This window comes from Rhyacophila brunnea, unplaced genomic scaffold (genome assembly GCF_057557595.1).
Source record: "Rhyacophila brunnea isolate RB1 unplaced genomic scaffold, BYU_Rbru_1.0 scaffold_13, whole genome shotgun sequence".
Classification (NCBI taxonomy): domain Eukaryota; kingdom Metazoa; phylum Arthropoda; class Insecta; order Trichoptera; family Rhyacophilidae; genus Rhyacophila; species Rhyacophila brunnea.
In genome coordinates, this window is record NW_028232785.1 from 1,712,850 (window position 1) to 1,734,559 (window position 21,710).

The 21,710-nt window shown below is 33.7% G+C and overlaps 2 protein-coding genes across 4 annotated transcripts in view; both read left to right on the forward strand.

The window, feature by feature from the left end:
* LOC147076097 (uncharacterized) overlaps positions 1 to 21,710 on the forward strand; it is an 833,775-nt gene that overhangs the window by 482,768 nt on the left and 329,297 nt on the right. The gene's annotated exons all lie outside the window — the stretch shown is intronic.
* LOC147076112 (uncharacterized) lies at positions 2,932 to 10,113 on the forward strand. The gene is made up of 5 exons (XM_085941569.1): positions 2,932 to 3,094; positions 3,496 to 3,627; positions 4,835 to 4,987; positions 6,823 to 7,459; positions 10,010 to 10,113. The coding sequence occupies exons 1-5, from the start codon at positions 3,005 to 3,007 to the stop codon at positions 10,111 to 10,113; spliced, it is 1,116 nt and encodes a 371-aa protein (XP_085797695.1). The 5' UTR covers positions 2,932 to 3,004.

Genomic DNA, 21,710 nt, shown 5'->3' on the forward strand with positions numbered 1-21,710 from the left:
CACCAGCTAGAGCTCTGTCAGCGCTCCCAAGCTATGACCTATACCACTCCGGAATTCTGGTGGACACAGAGAATTTTTTGACAGTTCCATTAGGGATTGGATTTCTAAAAAAACCCGACATTTTCGAAATTTTTGTGTTAGAAATTAAAATCTAAGAAATTTTTCTATAAAGGTGCTGGTGAATTACATTCTGATAATTTTTATTTTGGGGGGTGCCAGGGCCCCCTGCCCCCTCCCTGGGTGCGCCACTGCCTATGTACCTATATATAAGTGACGACTTACATATTTTTAGCAGCAGACTAGTACTTCTTCCTGAGTGCAAGTCACATAACAATTTTGTTTACAGTTTATTGGAATATTGTGTAATTAATTGCTTTACTGGTAGGCATCGATTGTATAAATAAAAAAATAATATAAGTTTGATCTTATGACGATAACATAATATTATAAAGTATAGTAAACAAATTGAAAATGAATATGTGCAGGTGCAATTATACCCGCGCACATCCGCGTTTTCTCAGCCAAAAAAACAGTATTATCATTCCTAATATCAAAGCACTCGTGACATATTGACAATTGTTACATAATTTGTAACAATTGTGGTAGTAAGCATATTATCATCTACATAATATATCGTAATAATATCTCTTATGAAAAGAAAACTATAACTTACATTCACTTGCCCCGGTGTGCGATTTCAAAGTGGAAACAAACCCTCTGACATAAAATTCTTCGTATCAGAACGTAACGCATGTTCAACTTTCTTAGAATATTGTGTACCTACCTGATTTACTGGTGTGCATTCCGAATAAGAGCAACCGGGTTCTGGAACCTTGTGAATGCTTTGGCTTATTGTGTCTTCAACATACTCTTCTTTAAAATAAACTCCCTAAAAATTAATATTAGTGTGTTTAGAGGCCTTAGGAAAGTACAGTAATTTATTTATAACTACATTTTAAAATAAAAAAATCGGTTATTTGATAAGGGTGCACCCTACTAACGGTATAGGCAAATCTGGTAGGACATTGTTCTTGAAAGGACATCATGTGCGGGCCTTTATTTCGCTTGCACCCACCGCATGAATAAACATACGTTAAGTGAAAGTAGGTACTGAATGTTGCATGGAAAGGTTATCAACTGAGGGGTGGGTACGTGGATTGTACATGGGATTCAGTATGGCCAGAACCATGGCAGTTAAAAACCATAGCGAACAAAATATTTACGTATTGAGACATTCAACGTTGGTCAAGATGTTCGTTTTGTTTTTATGTATAAAACATCGGCTTTCATGTATTCGCGTTGTGGAATCAAGACAGTTTAAATCAATGGGATATACAACGGTTGGACTTGAGCGGTTATACTATTTATACTGAGGCTCATTATGATCAGACAAGGTCGAAAGAAAGAAATTAGAATTCGAAGATTTTGTCTTCATTGGTATTACTGATTATTCACATATTCGAGTGTTGTCAGTTCATTCCATCTCTTACAGTTTTCACACGATCAGTATTTCTGTCAGTATTTAAAATAAAAGTACCTACCCGATGAACTCGCTCTGAATGAGAACAACCCTGTTGCTGATCTTCATAATTGAATGGGGATTTGACGTCTTCAATAGTCTCAGTCTTGATGGCAAGTAGCTCAGTATCTCTTTTCAATGTTTTTGATGTCGGGTCTGATACAATATTCTAAAAAACAAAATATTACAGTAAATATTTATACAGTACATTATAATAGTACATTAAATATAAAAATATTATGAATGTTTGCAGCAGAACTAAGTGGGATATATACGGGTGACGTAGGCCGCTCGGAACTGTGTGGCAATTTGCACGCGGTTTTGATTACACAAAATACATAAACTGTTAATTACGCCGTACGACATGCATCTTAAAACAAACAATACTACGACATACAACAATCCGTTATGAAAAACTAACCTCAAAAGTGTATCCAGCCTCGTCGGTGTCCTCTTGCTTTATGTAGGTAAGCAGCTGGCTGTTTGGATCATGATTCACAGGTACCTCAAACCATTGCTTCCTTTCTGCAACAGGTTCGGAGTCTTCTCGTTCGCGTTTAATATCCATTTTATGCATACAATTAATTGGTCTTCAAGTTGATCGTGGCACACTGAACGTAGTAGGCGTGACGTGACGTAAGCATTTCGCCATAGACAAAAATAGTTAACCGTGTTGCCACTTTCGCAATATTATAAAAATTAAATACAAAACTAAACTTCCTTTGGTACATCTCCACATGCCGCCTCCATAATCTTTTTAGTCTACTTATGTCAAAAATGATGGGATTGGATTTAGAATGCTAAATTTTTGATAATAATTTTATTGTCCTATGTTTGTTGAGCATCAGAGTCAGTGAAATTCATTCGGATTTAGAAATTTTAAACGAGTTTTTTGCTCGTTGATTGCTTTGTGTAGGTACCAAATAAAAATAATTATTCATCTGTCCACTTGAGCAGCCGAAAGCAATCATATTATGCAATAATTGACCGAAATACATGTCACAATATATGAAACGCCTGTAATATCTGTTAACAACATCGCCATAAACCGACTTATTTGTTTAAATAATTTATGATACGCATAAAATTGTATGATCTATTTTCTACTAACGTAGGTACCTACCTTATACCATAATAAATTATCTATGATGTAGTTGTCGGTAATGATTTTTTCAAATATCGTCAACAGCATTCAGACCCACAAACTTACCTATCTGAAGAATGAGATGGGAGAGCCATTGTTGAAAAAAAACCCAATCAAGACTCGTAACTAGATAAAATCTGACATTCTGACAGATCTAAATTTTTCAATTGGGGTCCTATTGTTGTTTGTAGTTCCATTTATGGCCATTCTATAGGGAAATCAGACGTTTTGTCTATGGCCGTGAGATGGAAATAGGTTTGTCAATTATCTATTGTCACGTCAGCTGTCAATCTACTTACCGTGTATCTTGTGACATTTTTACGCCAATTAAACTTCGTAAAATGGATACAAAACGTGAACTAGATGCTTTTGAAGATGATGCGGAAGTGCAGCAATGGGTTGGTGTTACAACAATGCATCCAAACAATCTGGTTAGAAACATTTGTATAAAGCAAGAGAATGTTTTCGATGCCAACAGCACTATTGAGGTTAGGTTTTCCAAACTTAAGTTGAAGTGGTTTCTTACTGATGCAAATAAAACATTTGCGTGACATATTGAACTTTACTAACTGAAACTTGCAATAATACGTATACACGGTTTTGTTAACAATTATGTAATAACGATTGTTTGACCAAGTACCTACCTATAGGTTCTGCGTCTCTATTGCTGCAGGCTAGCTACTCTCATTCATTGAAGACAGCTGTTGCACGTTTATTAATAGTAGCTAGACAGTATGTCACATACAGACACCGTGTGTTTGTGCTCAACGCATAATAATAATAATATAGGTGTAAACACGTATTATAAAACACCTTCTATCTTGTGTTTCAGAGCGCTGTAAACAGCCTTGCCAATGCTAAAGCTGAGATTGATCCTCTCCAAGTTGATTTCAAAGAAGAATTTGTTGAAGACAGTGATCCGCAACCTGGCTGCTCATATTCAACATGCGAACCAATAAATCAGGTGCTTACATACTTATACAATATTGTGTAATAAACATACATCGTGCTTGTTAGTGATCATGTCTATTTGGCTCCGTTATTGTTATACCATTGAATACATCGTATTTTGTAAGAATATGTTTTATATAAATTTATCGTAACGAACAAAACGGTACATAATATATCAACGCTTAGATTTTAGCTTCTATAGTGCTTTGTTTTTGGATACTAGATTTGCGATAAGGACTCCCTGTTATTTAGTATATTTGGTATTTTATTATTGACATTCATTAAGTGTATCTTATTAATGTGTTACATATCATTAATCCCGGTACTGTGCGTATCTACAGCGATGTTTTGTTCTTCACGTTTATTATTTTGGAGCAGTGTTTCATGCAAGTTATTTGGTAGGCTTATTCGATGTGTGAGTAGCAGCGAATTACAAAATAAAGTCTGGTCTTATGTTCAATACGAAGGTTCCGATACATTTGACATGATCGTGCAAGTAAAATGATTGTAAAAGTCCCGGGATTTTCACATCACTACTTAGGTAGGTACTTACTTACGTGTGAAAAAGATTCAAGTCGAATGTTTCTCTAGATAAGTACCTATTATAATAACTAGTTTCTATACACCGGGTAGCAGTGTCACCAATCAAAATTCTTGTAGTTGGGCTCGAAGCTTATGTAATGCGCAAACAGGAAAAAGAGTGTGTGGTGTGCTGTTGCCGTGCGTTACAGACAGATAAATCAAGGCAAATATAGTATATTAGAAAATGTCTGTAATTAATTATCCATGCTTTTAAAGTGCTATGAGTTATATTGTGGAGTATATTTACAAACTAAATTAGGCACATGTAATGGTTCGTGGGGTGGCGAAAATTCGATATACCTACATATTTTAACTAAGGATTGTAATAATATATTTTGTACTAACGAAATGACTATGCTATCACAGATTTTTGTCGTTTGGTCCATTTCTTTATTGACTAACTTAATGGTAGGTAGGCTTATTTTTTGTAACAAAAGTATTTATTGGTCGAAAACAATCGATTTTTTTTACGTATCTATTGAGGTGTAACTTTTTAATACAAGGCAATATCTTTTGATCCACGATGACACTTTATTACACACACAATTTTTCGGTACACCATTATATATCTTCATAGGTAGACACTTATATATTATTATGTTATGCTTTTATATTTATGGAATTAATGTATTTTTTAGATCGCTTCAAAATACCCTACCAATTTCAAATCGGAGATTGATTTCGAGCGGGTTGACTCAGAGAATGAGATTGTTCAAGAGGATGTAGAGCAAACCAATTATGATAACCGTCAACCCAGTTGCTCTTATTCCGAATGCAACCCAGGAAATCAGGTACTTACCTACATACAATTGTAATGGTGTTGCAACTGAAAAAAATAATACTTTAATACTAAAATTCTAACGGTTTCACTAGGTTTTAAGTGGAACATGCTCACCTTGTTGAACACATTGTGTGTGCCAATTTAGTAGTTTATTTTTTCTCTGATGCTCCAAATATTCCTCCTGATAATCAACCTGATTTATTTTGGTCAGTTGCCAAATAGGATACGGATACTTTTTGATTTAGTGTCGGTGTATTAGGCGGTCAGAACATCAAAGAGGTACAAGATATACCTCTAACACGAAAGCAATATTATCATTATTTGCAAATGCATCTAACATTAGACCGTTAGAGCTCCGTTAATCAAATTGAACATCTCTTCGCATACTTACTGTCTCTCATACTTTTTGATTTGATTTCATTATACCAGGCGCTTAGAAATATCAAGACGATACATGTACTAACTAATTTAAGAGGTGACGCCATTACCTATATTATTTCAAATATAGAATATAGAATATTATTAATAAATGTATTAGTGCGCCAGAGTATTGTACACGTCCTAGAATAGTATGTTCACCTGATACCTACATTTTGATTCATAGCGTACGTATCCAGCCAGCGCACAAAATTAGAAGAAGGTAATTAATTATATGTGAAAAAAATATAGATAGCTACCTACTATTATTTTAAATACTTAATTAAAGAGATTGTAAAATCGATTTTTCGATCTTTGCAATAAAGCTGAATATACTTATAAAATTACAATGTTGCCATACATAATACCCAAAGCGCTGCACTAGTACTGGCAACAGTGGAATATTAGTAATAATGGTCGATTAGTTTATTTTTATTATGAAAAATTAAGATGATGAAAAAATGATAATAATAATTTGTTATTGAACGATTGCAAACAAAAAATAAAGCATAGTCGTTTACGCGAACTAAAAAACTATTAATTCTAATAATTTATTCTTAAAACCGTTTTTATATTATTAAAAAAGTAAAAAAAAAATACGAAGGTTTAATTTTATTGGTATCATTCGTTGAAAATATTCATTTAGATGTCTGAATATGAGGTTGTATTTTTTTAAACTTGAAATAATGCCATTATTTTGTTGATACTTGGCTAGTAATAATACACGCACTTTCATTATACACGCATTTATAAACATTATAATCTGAATACAATGCCAATGCGTTTAGGTTTTTTTTTGACAAAAAAATGACATTCCAGACGAGCACATGTCCGACGTCTGTTTGAAGTGGATAGAGCGCTAAGTATGATGAGAAATTCCACCAAAAGATATGGCGTATTTAAAAAAAATACTACCTCTTCTACGGTCGATAGTTATTACAAATCAATCAGAATTCTTGTTAAACTGTGTCAGTTTTGCTTTCACACTTATTATAATATATATAATTTTCTACCGTAATTATTTTACTAAGAATATAATACTTCCAACAATTTTACTAATAGCTTTATAAATGCGTTGAAAAATAAATAATATTTAAAAGTGAAAACTCATGGCACTTTAGTGTACTGAAACCATTAGATCGAGAGGTTTAAAATATTCTATTATATGTAATAAAAATACTTTATGCAGTCATCAAATATTTAATACAAATTCAATAAATAATAAGGCTTTAAAATTATATAAAAAAACTTCTTGTACATTTATGGAATTTCTAGTCTTATTCTTTGAAAATATATTATTATCATCTCTATTTTGACCTAGCACTAGTCGGCCCTTAAGGTTGTTTGATTTTTTAATTTTTATTCTCTGATATATGTACCTATGTCGTTTATCTTCATGTTAATATGCAGTACTCTACGTTCTTTTAGTTGATCCCTGCAACCACGGACATGCCCTATTTCTCTACTCTCCGATTGTCAGAGAGAATCTTAGAAGTACAAGAGCCATACGATGGAATACAGATTGACTATCAAGACATTAAAAAAGAATTGGGAGCATGTAAAACGGTCAGTAGCACTGCTAAATGTGAGCATAGAAAATCTAGCGTCGCAGATCCCAAATTATTGGTAGCTGTTATAAAATTAGAGAAAAAATCGTTTAGTAACGAAAATTTTATGTGCAGTTTGTGTTTTAATTTTTTTGAATCGTTATCTCTATTGAACATTCACAAAGCGTGTCATAAAATATCTGATATCAACAATCTAAAGAAAAAAGAAAAAAACACAGTTAAAAAACCATTTAAATGTATCCAATGTGACTTTTCATGCCAACGATCTAGTGGTATGAAATTTCACAAAATGACTCATTCTAATGAAAAGCCATTTAAATGTGACCAATGTAATTACTCTTGTATCCAATCTTGTCATATGAAAATACACAAAATGACTCATTCCGGTGAAAAGCCATTTAAATGTAACCAATGTAAATACTCTTGTATAACATCTGGTTCTATGAAAATACATAAAATGACTCATTCCGGTGAAAAGCCATTTAAATGTGATCAGTGTAATTACTCTTCTATAACATCTGGTAACATGCAAAATCACAAAATGAATCATTCTGTTGAAAAGCCATTTAAATGTGACCAATGTAATTACTCTTGTATCCAATCTCGTCATATGAAAATACACAAAATGATTCATTCCGGTGAAAAGCCATTTAAATGCGACCAATGTAATTACTCTTGTATAACATCTAGTTCTCTGAAAATACACAAAATGAGTCATTCCAGTGAAAAGCCATTTAAATGTGATCAGTGCAATTACTCTTCTACAATATCTGGTAACATGAAAAATCACAAAATGAATCATTATGATGAAAAGCCATTTAAATGTGACCAATGTAATTACTCTTGTATCCAATCTCGTTATATGAAAATACACAAAATGACTCATTCCGGTGAAAAGCCATTGAAATGTAACCAATGTAATTACTCTTGTATAACATTTGGTTCTATGAAAATACACAAAATGAGTCATTCTGATGAAAAGTCATTTAAATGTGACCAATGTAATTACTCTTGTATCCAATCTCGTCATATGAAAATACACAAAATGACTCATTCTGGTGAAAAGCCATTTAAATGTGACCAATGTAATTACTCTTGTATAACATCCTGTAATATAAAAAGGCACAAAATGACTCATTCTGGTGAAAAACCATTTAAATGTGATCAATGTCATTACTCTTGTATAACATCTGGTTCTCTGAAAAAACACACAATGACTCATTCTGGTGAAAAACCATTTAAATGTGATCAATGTCATTACTCTTGTATAACATCTGGTTCTCTGAAAAAACACATAATGACTCATTCTGGTGAAAAGCCATTTAAATGTGATCAATGTTATTACTCTTGTATAACATCTAGTGATATGAAAAAACACAAATTGACTCATTCTGGTAATAAAATCCAATTAAATGTGCCAATCTAACGACTCTTGTAAATAATCTACTAGAATAAAATTACATAAAATGGCTTACTTTGGTGAAAAACATTATATAATCGGAGACTGTTTTTAAAAACAGTGAGTTTATTCCGATATTAATGAATCTGTTGGTGTCACTATTGTGGTGTTCGATGTGTGGGTTATGGTGTTGTGGATGATAATAAAGAAGACGAAGATGTATGCAGGAGCGAGTTTTATTAGCAGCGTAACGATCGGCACAATGGTATAAATACAATGACAGTACATATTATCTACCTTCTGAGATAGTAACGATCCAGGTACTTAGATTCGAGTGATATTTTGATAAATCAGTATTAGTTGTTTATACAGTCAAAAGTAATACATAAACATTATATTCTGGTACATAATTATTTTGAACGAGTCAGCGGTTTAAATTCGAGTAGTTTGCGAATTTTATTTATTATTATAAATATAATATGATACTATGGGAAAGGATTATTCGACTAATTTTCCATTGCAACACCGAATTTCATTTCGTCAATCAATCTGCTGATCCAGCTAAACAGTCAACTTGTTTACCGTTATATGAGTCGCTAAAAAAATAATTTTGCGGTCGAATAATTTAATAAGTTAAAAATAGATATTTGATCACTAATATACTGACTACAAATCAAACGCCGGATCAAAAGCAGTTGCTGATGTATAATTATGTATACCAAATACTTTTATACACCATATTGTAAACTATCATAATGTATATTCGTGTAATATATACTACGAACTTTGTCAAACGATTACTGTAAGACGACTCATATCCAGTAATTTAACTTTCAGCTACTGGCTTTTATACTCCATAGCTATCGAATACTCTATTTCCAGAAATTAGTTTCAAGCAAATGTTTTAATAAAACATTTAACACCTAGTCTGTTACTGTTAACCATTAATAAAAAACGCTTTACTTTTTTGTTGAAAGAAAATTCTTATTATTTGAGTAGTAAGTAATGTAAATATCCTAAGTTTTAAAATTTTAATTAATATAAAAATGACTAGTAATTTTCAAACCATACTCGTAAGAGAAATTACCGACTGAAGCAGCAAAGACTGCATAGGCTGCGACCCGACTGATTTCAAGTGTTTTTTTAGTAAGTATCTGCGTATACTTAATTACTTGTTTATTCTTAAGTTTATTTTTTTGATGTGAGAACGAACGAATATTTTTATAGTAGCTAGATTTTTCATGATGCCAATCTTAGTGGACCTTCGTGACGAGTTAAGGAAGACCCTGCGATGTCTTCAAGGACTTCAAGATCTCCGTTGCCCCTCGATGATAAGATCGCTGTTTCTCTTCAAAAATAATTACTCTTCTGTCGTCAACTGTTTTAACACTTTAAGCCGCCTTGCGAAATATCCGTACTACTAGAATTATCTCCTCTGTCCTCCAAAATACAGAGTTCGAGTTTTCACCTTTTGGATTTCATCGTTACACCACATTAAACCCATGAGATGTTGACCACGTTGACCGCACCCTGAAAGTGAAAGTTGCAAGAAAAAGCTCAACCTCTGGCTTGATCTCCTATTACTAACGACAGAGGGTTTGTAACGATATTTTAATACTTTATACCATTAAGGATTTATCGTTCCTAGCTACTGGTAATAATTATTCACGCCTTGCGGCCGAATATAGAACTATTTTCTACGCCTTGTGTTTTGCCGACCTGCCACAAAACAAAGATATCGAACCAGCGTGAAGATTGTTTTCCGTCTCTCTCGCCCAAGCCTTCACAGTGAACAAACGTGCCCGCTGGGGTTACGGCACGATTCCAAAAAGGCCCAGATAATTTGTATCAACCTTATCTCACGATGTTTTGATTATTTATTATTTTGATTCTTGCCATCCTCCTGTTATTCAGGAGGAAGTTAATAGTTACGTTCGTTCTCCGTCCCAAAATGTTTGTAGATTGCTAATTCTTTGTAAATAATTCCTGTTCTAATATATGACATTTTGGACTTATTCTTTAAGACATTCTTTCATTTCTTATTTTCTTTCTTGAACTGTTTATGATAAAATGTTATTAGGGTGGCGCCTTCAGAAGTATATTTATTTGTTATTTCCTATACTTTTAGAAACACGCTGGATTTCAAAATCGAGTCGGAAATAACGCCATCGTACGCATAACCTACCTTAAAGATTTCTTCTTTTAGAGTCTCATTCTTCTTTTCATTCCAAAACAAGTTGAATCGAAGCCTGTCTAGTTGGTTATTTGTAACATGTATTTTGTGCCTAACCGTTATAGGTAAAAAAGCATTAAGCCGAATTGCTCAATCCTTTGTAAAATCCTTAAGGTCAGGTAACATGGTTACACCAAATAATTACGTAATTTAGACTATCGGGAGTGGCCCAATAATCATGGGTGTAACAGTACCTACCTAATATTGTAAATATTTTTATTTTTCAGAGAACCCAGCTGGTTAAATAATACTATTAATTAAAATACTGGAGATATTTGTGCTGCTGCTGGCAATTAATCTTATTCCAGTTATATATCTGATCAGTCTACTTCTTCGTCCTCTAGTAATTGTGTCATGCTCTGAAGACTGAAGATTTGATCGGTAATACAACCTACATACCGGTGCAAAATAGTGAGACTGACAATAGCAATGAATTGGACATTCCAATTAATATCACTGATCAAACCACTTCAACTATTACTTTTTCTCCACATTCGAGCAGTACTCTTGATGCAAATTGTTTAGTGTCAACTGAAGATGACACTACCATTTTGACAACTCCATTAAAAAAGGAATGAAGGTAATTGGAAGACGAATGTATTAAAGAAGGCGAGAAATATCGGCAAGGAGTACAAATCACATACAAGTAGCAAGACAATTATGAATAAGAAGATAAAACCGGCTTGTTCGGAAAAATGTAAGCGAAAATGTTCGACGAAGGTCAATGAGGAAGAGAGAATGAAGCTATTTTCTGCAGTGACGTCCCTAGACAAAATGCCGCCCCTAAGCAGCGTCAAAATGCCGCCCCATTTTTTTTATCATCCTTTCATTACTCCAATATCTAAGAAATGTGTTGTATGAAGCATTGCTCCCGCATCCTGAAGCGGGCCCCCAGGCTAGGATCTTTGGCAGCCCTCCTACCTATCGCTAAGGATAAAGGCAGTGTGACGCTCTACAGTAATGTTTTCCAAATGGTGTACGCGTTAAAATTGATGAGTATATTTAGTGTTTTTTTGTATATTTTAATACACCTATTTGAATTATGGAGTTTTTAAGTATCGCTACACAATTTTAAATTGTATCGTACAACCACATAATTTTAAATATTAATATTATTGAAGAAAATAGCGCCGCAGGCGAATTTTTTGCTATTAGAGCGAATTTGAGATATGTGTTTATTTCACTTATCGAGCCCGGGACCCAGGCTAGAGCTCTGTCAGCCCCCTCTTGTGGAGGGCATGGTATGGATGGATACATTATTAACAAAATATATACCTACCACTAAGCTGAATCATAAAAAATTAAACTTAGATATTAATAAATAAATTATCAAATAAATATAATATTAGTTAAACACTTACCCAAATCACCAGAGTCTGAGATGCCATTTGGTTGATATGTCTGACACATTTGGTCTGTACCATTTAGTTATACCTACGCAGACGTAATATTTTTACACCATTTTTTCTATGCCATTATTGTACCCTACAATATGTAAACACAATAATTTTCCTCGTTATTTTTTTAATATAAACCTATTTTTAATCATAAATATACTATTAATTAATAGTCTCAACACTCAACCGTTGATGATTGAAATAAAATACCTAAATCCACACTATTATCAGCACAAAATATGTTTACAAAAAATGACTTAAAAGAAGGTATTGTTATTCACAGCACGATAAATACGATATAATCTAGATAGTAGATAGGTACCTACTAGTGTACATTTTTATTACAATTAGCTAGTACTTAATATAGTATGCACGAATACTAATTGATTATGACAAATGTCAATGGATTAATAATCATTATGAATATCTATTTTGCAATAGACATCCAGCAACTTTTAAATCTCGGGAGTGACTAGCAAAAATATTTGGATAAATTAAAAAATACGGAAGTATGTACCTACCTATAAATCTCTACCATAATGTTCCTTGTTTCGTCACCAACGTTGAAATCTATATAGGTAATATTATTTTGTTTTAATACCTACCTACGTCGCTTGTTCGGCGCCAGCTATGGCGCGACGGCTTTTGCGCGTATACCTACATAATATCACTGTTATGAAAGGAACTCTTTAATCTGAGCAAATGACATTATATTATTATATTATGACTGATTTATTATGGTTTTTTGGTGTTTTACATTTATCATTTATAATGTGTCTACGTAGCAAGAGTAGTAAAAATATTTTTTATTGGCATTTGTATACGAAACCGAGCAGTCAAAAATAAAACAAAAATTCTTCGCGAAGCGTGGTGACATCATACTAAAATATAGTAAGTACTGGATAAAAAAAACATCCGGAAAAAACATCTCCAACGCTCTGGTTATAATATAACTAATATAGGTAGCTATTTCTATATAATACCAAATAGTTCTACTCGATTTGCCGCCCTTCGAGTATCTGCCGCCCCAAGCGACGCTCAATCTGCCTACCCCCACGGGACGTCACTGATTTTCTGTATTTTGGGAGTTTGGAAATAGGTATTGAAATGCAAAGGCAAATATTTTGATTGGGTAGCATTCAAATCATTCAACCAAATGTCGATACATTCGTATATTTTGTACGAGAAGCCACAGGCACAATATTAACACTTTTAATTTTCATGGACATAAACAGCAAGTTCGAATCTGTGTCTGTGACTTCATCAACAGTCTTCTTGTGCAAATCAGATCCTGGCGGACGGATTCAGACTAATGCCGGCGCTCCATTGGCACGCAAGTCAGACGATTTACAGTCTTCGGACTTTTTTTTCGCGTGGAGCACCCCAGGTCTGCGGACTTTTTAATCCGCAGACCAGGCTCGTTGGATTTCAAACATGTTTGATATTTTACTCGCCGAGCCGCTGAAATTCGTACGTTCACCACGCTTTACCGTCACATTATTTATATCTATGCCGACGGACGACAGCGCCATATATTAGTCTATGAGCGCCATCATTATTTTACTGTCATTCAAAGTGTTCGGACATCGAAAACAACAATGGTAGATCTACGAGTGCATTCGAAAAGTTTCTTGGAAGATTTTATTAGTTGTTTTAAAGACAACCCGTCGTTGTGGAAGACGACAAGAATCGTGATGCCAAGTCCTTGGCGTATGCGGAACTTTTGGAAATATTAATCAAGGTGGAGCCGCAGGCAACGGTCAACGATGTCAAAAAGAAAATACAGACATTGAGGTCGGGTTACAGAAAGGAGAGAAATAAAGTAAGGACATCATATCGAAGCGGAGCCGGCACAGACGCAGTATATCTACCCAAACTGTGGTACTATAAAAATTTGGAGTTCTTGAACGACCAAATGGAAGGTACGTGGGAATGCTTTAAAGCTATTTATTATTCACGTGCAGATTATGAAATTGTCGTAGCTCTGAAAGTGACATCGCATTAGATTAGCTACTATTAAGCAATTAAAACATACAGCTATGAATCATTTCTAGTCACAATAAAATTACTTATTCTTTGCTGAGGTAGGTAATAAATAATAATAATATATAGGTACGAGGGAATGCTTTAAAGCTATTTATTATACACGTGCAGACTATGACATTGTCGTAGCTCTGAAAGTGACATCGCATTAGATTAGCAACTATTAAGCAATTAAAACATACAGCTATGAATCATTTCTAGTCACAATAAAATTACTTATTCTTTGCTGAGGTAGGTAAGAAATAATAATATATAGGTACGATCATGGCGGTGGAAGCGCGGCTTAAGCGTTGGCTTATTGAGTCGTGGTCGGGTCCCAGGTTCAAATCCTGGGTCTGACAAGTACACATTGAATTTCAATTTGTGTATGAGTCAGAGTATGGACCTAATATGTTGAGCAAGTGGCTGACATCCATTTCTCGTAAAAACAAAATCTGTCAATACAAACCTCCACTCCGTGGAGGTCCATATTATGATCGGACATGGTCGAAAGAAGAAGAAAAGAAATGATCATGAAATCAAAAATCGCTCGAGTTAGGTTCCTTCAGAGACAATCAATAAATCGTCAATCATCAATCAAAATTAATGGTACAGTTTGGTTATGAGGAATACAGCGGAAAACACATTTTGAAAATACCTGATATACTGGATTACACCAATTATACCAATATAAATAATCATATCAATATTAACCGTATGAAGGAATGGGTACTTAGGGGAGAGATAATAAAAAACAAGTTTGAGTATTATGTTGTATTTTAACAATTTACATTTTGTTTTACAGAATCGAGCTCAATATCCAGCATGGCGGACGATTTGGAAAACATGTCTCCTGATGAGAGTTACTCCAACTCGTTAAACAACGAAGATTGTATTGAGGTAAAACATTTTAACTAAACTGTTACATTGGTTTAATTTATCTATTGCTTATCATACTTTCTTGCCATGTGACAGCCCCGGTAGTATTAAAATATTTTTCAAAATCTCCTCGCGCTTTCTTAGCATTGGCAGTCGAGTTCCGATTAGTCGTTGCTTCCAAAGGCGCTAAGGTGTCCTGTAACCTCAGTCCGAGCTCTATTAAACCTGTTACGTAATGCAAAGGCTTCATCGCCAATATAAACAAATGGCAGTGCATCAGAATTAGCAGTAGGTTTTTTTGGTGCAGGTATTTTTAATCTGCCTTCGTCTAAACGTTTGAAAAAATCAGATTTTCTCAGTACGCCTCCATCAGAAATACGTCCATTTGTTCCAACATCAACATAAATAAATTCATAATTAGCATTTGCAATCGCCATCAAAACAATGCTGTGGAAATGTTTGTAATTATAAAAGTGGGAGCCGGCGCCTGCAGGTGGCACGATTGCAATGTGTTTCCCATCAACTGCGCCCAGGCAATTTGGAAATTGCCATTTACTATTAAATTCATCTGCAATCGTCTCCATTTCTTCGTGCGTATCAGGGAACTGCAACAAAAAATAATCAACATTTTATTTACAGATAGAATATTCGCCTTCAACATCCACGTTGTCGACTACTCCAAGGTCGAATCTCAATAGAGCACCAGAACCCCCATCGTTCAAACGAAAAAAATCGAATGATAGCGCCAACAAAGTGTTAGAATTAATCACCGACAAACTAAGCAAGACTGAAGATGAATTTGATGTTTTTGGCAAAATGATGGCCATGAAACTACGATCGATGTCACAGGGACAAAGATTGCTGGCCGAGAAGCTGATGCATGAAGTTGCCTTTATGGGACAAAGTGACAAAATAACGCCAGCAACTACTGTTCATACTCAACCAGTTTATCGTATATTAAGCAAAAATGTACAAAAGCCGGTATAATAAATTAATGTTTTTTGTATGAATAAATATCTTGTAAAAATATTTGTTTTTTTGTTTGTTTTTATGCCTATAAACCTTAGCTTAAGCGATACAACAAATGGTAAGTATTTGAGCTATGTTAGCAAACCTATATTATTATGTGGCCTCATTTAGAAATCAAATTCCATGCTTGCTTTTCGAAAAATATGACTAGTATTACAATACATTCAACAGGAATAATTAAGCAGCTTGCTTACAGCCTATATGGAGAGTCCTGGCTAGGTACAGCATTCTAATGGTCTATTGAATATTTAGCATGTCAACGATGGCCTTATTTGTGACTATATATATACCTATCTCAAATGCATCTTGTCTGCCATTCTTATGATGTTGCCGTCTATGATTTATATAGGTAAAACAATCCACTAAACGTTCACTTTATAAGACCAACCAATGTCTACTTGTTAATGATATATTTGTAAATTTGCCCAACTTTATTAGATGACGTATAATATAATACACACCTTGAAATATTCTCCTTTCAAAACGTCAATGATGACTTGGCAAGTTTCGGGAATTATCTTGCCCAGAGTTTGTCTTCCAATCGCAGTTCTATAATGCAAGTCAGTGAATGTTCCGCCGGCAGCCAAAAATCGCAGGGTTGCACATAATCTATCATGAGGAGAAATAGCTTCCCTCATCATAGTATTTTTTTTTTAATAAATGGGGAGACCAAATTATACAGTTCTGTGTATACATCCTCCGACATTCGCAAATAATTGCGGAAATCGCTCGATTGCAAACGCAATTCTCGTATTAAATTTGTGTGGGATAATGTCGTTCGTTTCCTTATCCAATGTTTCACCCAGTATTTGTGTACCCTTTGCTTCGTTATTACATTATCTGCCACCCAATAACCCAAAAAACATAAAACGTCGGTATCATTTAACGCCATCACGACTGTCAGATATACGTATATTATCTATGCTGTCAAAGTCGACTGTTTTACTCGTCAAATTAATTATATACTCGTTTCGTTGAACGTCTGTTGGCCAGTAGCAGAACGTAGAAAAATCTGAAGACTTATTGTCGTCGGACTTTTGGCTCGCCAATGGAGCGCTGGCATAAGTTAATTTTGGACATCGGCTCCCAATATTTAATATTGTGACCCCGGGACCTCGTGCGATCTCGTGTTTCTATAACTTTTATTTTATTGTGTGAACTTTAAATATTTTGAGAACTTATATTGTGATTTATTAACTTTTATTGTGAACTCGGATTAATATAAATTTATTTTGTGCCTTTTGTTTTTAACCCTTTATGTACCTAAGGAAGTTGTGTGATGGATCGATAAAATCCCCGATATATCTATATTAATATATTATATAGACAACTTAGTTACATAACTGACTCTTTTATAAATATTAATATTCTATATATATATATATATATATATATATATATGTTTCATATGTTCACTATTCTAAATACATAGTTATAACCTCAATTTCTTGCTAGGCTTGATTACTGTCCGACAGCAAGAAATCGGCGACAACAGGAACTCCTCTCAGTGACTTACCTGTCATGGCGGCAACGCGTGCTAGAGGCGTGTTAAATAATGTATTGGCTCTTTTTTTAGATGCGACTTAATAATTTTAACATCACTGGAGCGTAAAATGAAATGACAAATTTGGGGGCGCCTCTTGAATTTGAAATTGGAAGTGCGATTAGCTGCACTGGGATGGATTATAAGTTCATAGTTTTAACATGTGCGAAAGATGTTCTTGTTCGACAATATAATATCAATTATATATGAATACTCTGCTGGTAGTTCACTGATTTATTTCCCAAAAAAATATTTTAGATAATTTATTATTATGTTAGAACCTACTTTTTATCGAAAAATAAACAATGTTCTGGATAAAATTCAAAAAATGTAATATGTTTTTGTTTTAATAATAAAATGAGATACATTCAAAACTTTTTTTTTTGAAATACTTAATACATAATTACCTATCAAGCGTTTATTTCTCCACATTATTTGGATCCAAACTTTTTGTTGAAATCGCTTTATTGCGATTCATTCTTTTTATTTATAGATAATTTTGAAAACACTTCTGGGAAAACAATATAACCAATAGAAAAAATCTCTTATGAGGAAAATGCGACACCCAGCAGGATCGAATTTGCGTCTCTCGAATTTCGCGCCCATGCAAATTGACCACTCTGGTGTTGTATGATCTACCAAAGTATTCTAAGAGCCATTAGTTTAAATGTGTTGCAATTAGATATGATACCTATAGCATAGTGGTCAATGTGCATGGGTGCAAACCCCGAGAGACGCAGGTTCGATGCCTGCTGGGTATAATTTTTTTTCTATTGGTTATATATGTTGTGTTTTATAATTATTTAAGTATGTACAATAGAGTTCAATAAAAAAATGACAATTCTTACGTCGTTTCGCTTATTATTTTGACAGTCAGGGAGAGTGGTAAATAAATTACGCCCGTTTTGTGACCTGCAGTTATCGCATATGCCATATAATATGGAAACGGCGATCATGTCTACATTGATTTGATTTATTTTGTCAATCGAATCGTAATCAAATAATACTAAATGCTTAGAATTCAATCATTAAAGATTGTTGCGCATAAATATATTGCATAATAGCCATAACGATTATGGACGTATCCGAAATATCACCAAAGGACTCAAAAAGGACAATATTATATAGGTATGAAAATTTTAATGACAGCACTATATAGCTACCTACTAACACACCTTGGAGTTTCAGCTAAAATATGACGCCTAATTCGAAATCCAATACTATTAATGGGTAGGACTACAGCCGCTAGCATCTATTATTTCTAGGAAAGATTGATTTGAAATTCGTTTAGAAATTAATTATTGTATCAACATTTGAAGTAGGTAGACTGTCAGCAGAGCCTACCAAAACCCTAGAGCTCTTCCACCTCTTCCGAGCATAATGTATCTCAGCATTAAAATTTGTTAAAATAGATAAACTCCGATGGGAAGGCCATGTAGCAATTATGGACAGTGCTCAACCCTTCGCAGTCTTTCATTATGTACGTCATTTAGCAAGAAAATAAAACACATGGTTGAAATCTCCGAGCGGAGTTGGGTATGTATATTACTTTTGAGACAAATTGGAAACATTATTATAATATGAAAAAAAAATCAATACACTATGTTACATTATATAACGAATTATTACTACGGTCGTGAGCTAATAAGGCTTCTAAGTGTAGGATTATTTACAAGTTTGTCTTTTTCACTCACTATTATCGTTAGTTCGAACTTTCCTTATTCATTGACTATTATTGAGCATAATAAAACAATGCACAGGGCAGAACCAACTAGGGGAAGCCTTCACCTAGCAGTAGATTGATTAGGGATGATGACTATAAATATAGCGGTATGTATCTTTATAATCTTAAAAATTTTGATGAACGAAGGAATTCATTAGACCGGGAGGAATGGAATTAGCATGGAATTCTCCAACTAGGAATGGATTGATACAGGCTGGTGCTAATGATGATATAAATAGCTGCATATTATGTAATTAATTTTGATGAATACAGTAATGCACAGAACCGGGAAGAGTGAAACCATGTTGGATAGGCCTTCATCCAGCAGTTAAATGATCCCCAGGCTGATGTTGATAATGATAAGTCGTTTGATATAGAATCGATTACTGATTTTCTACGTAAATTAGGTTAATTTCGTAACATTGTTCAAGCCTTTATAGTCTATGTTAGGTACTCTATACGTCACGATGATGGCTAGGTTATACTGATAAGAAAAGTAACATTGTATAAGAATAAATAAGGCACACAATCGTTTGTTAACTCAATACCAAACAAACAAGCATATTTTGTATTATATATACATATAGATGATTAATATAGTCGTATAGTTCCTATATACGATAAATCCACTTTTGGTCGAAATTGAGATAATGATGACATTTTTTTCTACCGTCAGCGCTCCACAATTTGGTTCTGTTGATCGGTTCCTAAAGGCTATAAATTCATATGAAAAGAGAGTTTCAAAATCACGATGAATTCCTTTTGGCGATAAATCCACAGTGCGGTTTGTTCCAAAGGCCGAAAAGTCCATGCGACCTTGTAGACAGCTAATTAGTGAATATTTGTATAAAAAAAACACACCACCAAAATATAAATTCTATCATATGTTTTATAATAAAAAATAGTATTAAGTACAAAGTGGACTTATCGTTTATAGGAACTATACGACTCATATAATATACCAGTGTTACACAGGATAGAGATTTCGAAAATATTAATGGCATAATCAAATCATATTAACTAGGTATAGTTTCGAAAACAATAAGTAACAACCTAAAACTAGAAGCATTGACTGTTTAAGACGTTTATAACTGATAGACGTGTCTTTTTATGCAATTTCATGCTATAATATGTTGAACATGAGTAATTACAATGAACACATTTGAATGGCATTTCACAGAGTAAGTCGTTTTGTGTATTTTCATATTACCAGATCTAACACAAGAGTAATTGAAAGGTAAATTAGCAAAACAAGAAATATCAAAAAACCAAAAGTTGTCATAATTCACCATTTAATTTCGGATAAGAGGTACTTGTGTAGCAGTTTTCATCTATATTGGAAATTTTAATGCTTAAAGTAACAGTTGATGTTTGACATTTCTTGACACAAATCATTACAGGTCATGGGAAGTCACACTTATGGACCTGTATGGGGTATTTAGAAACCGTTGTTGTCGAAGGGCTATGATTTGTTTTATACTTGTTGATTAAGTTAGATAAAAGTACACGTGGAAATGTAAGTTTTCCAAATACCTAAGATATTTTTCAGTTATGGGCGACATTTCCTATTTTGGCCGTGTACACTTAATTTATATTGTTAATATTGGCTTTCCACCACAATGCATTATTTTGTGTATTTTCATATCACCAGGAAAACATGAGAAATTACAATAGTCATATCTAAATAGTTTTTAACCGTAATGAGTCTTTTTGTGAACCTATTTTCATACTTGTTGATGAGTGATAACAATGGAAACAATTAAAAGGCTTTTCACCAGAATAAGCCATTTTGTGTACTTTCATGGTGCCATACACGAATAATTAATTACAACGTCACAATGAAACGGCTTTTCAACAGAATGGGTCATTTTGTGTATTTTCATATTACACGATGTTATAGAATACTATTTAAATTGGTCACATTTAAATGGCTTTTCACCATAATAAGTCATTTTGTCTATTTTCATATCACCAGATTGAATATCGAAAGATCGTAATCTGCTGACGATGCCAGTTTTAACGAGTTTTAGTGAGTCGTATTGTGAACTATCATTCTACTAGACATTATACAAGAGTAAATACACTGGTCGCATTTAAATGGCTTTTCACCAGAATGAGCCATTTTGTGTGATTTCATCGTACCGGATTGTATACAAGAAAAATCACAATTTTCATATTAAAATGGTTTTTCACCAGAATGGGTCATTTTGTGTAATTTTATATAATAAGATGTTATAAAAGAGTAATTATTTTGGTCCCATTTAAATTGCTTTTCACCAGAATCAGTGATGTTGTGTTTTTTCATATTACCAGATTCTTTACAAGTCATTACATTGGACACATTTAAAAAGCGTTTCTCCAGATTGAGTCATTTTGTGCCTTTTCATATCACAAGATCTAATACACGACTACTTACATTGGTCACATTTAAATAGCTTTTCATCAGAATGAGTCATTTTGTGCTTTTTCATATTACAAGATGTTATACAAGAGTAATTAAATTGGTTATATTAAAATAAACTT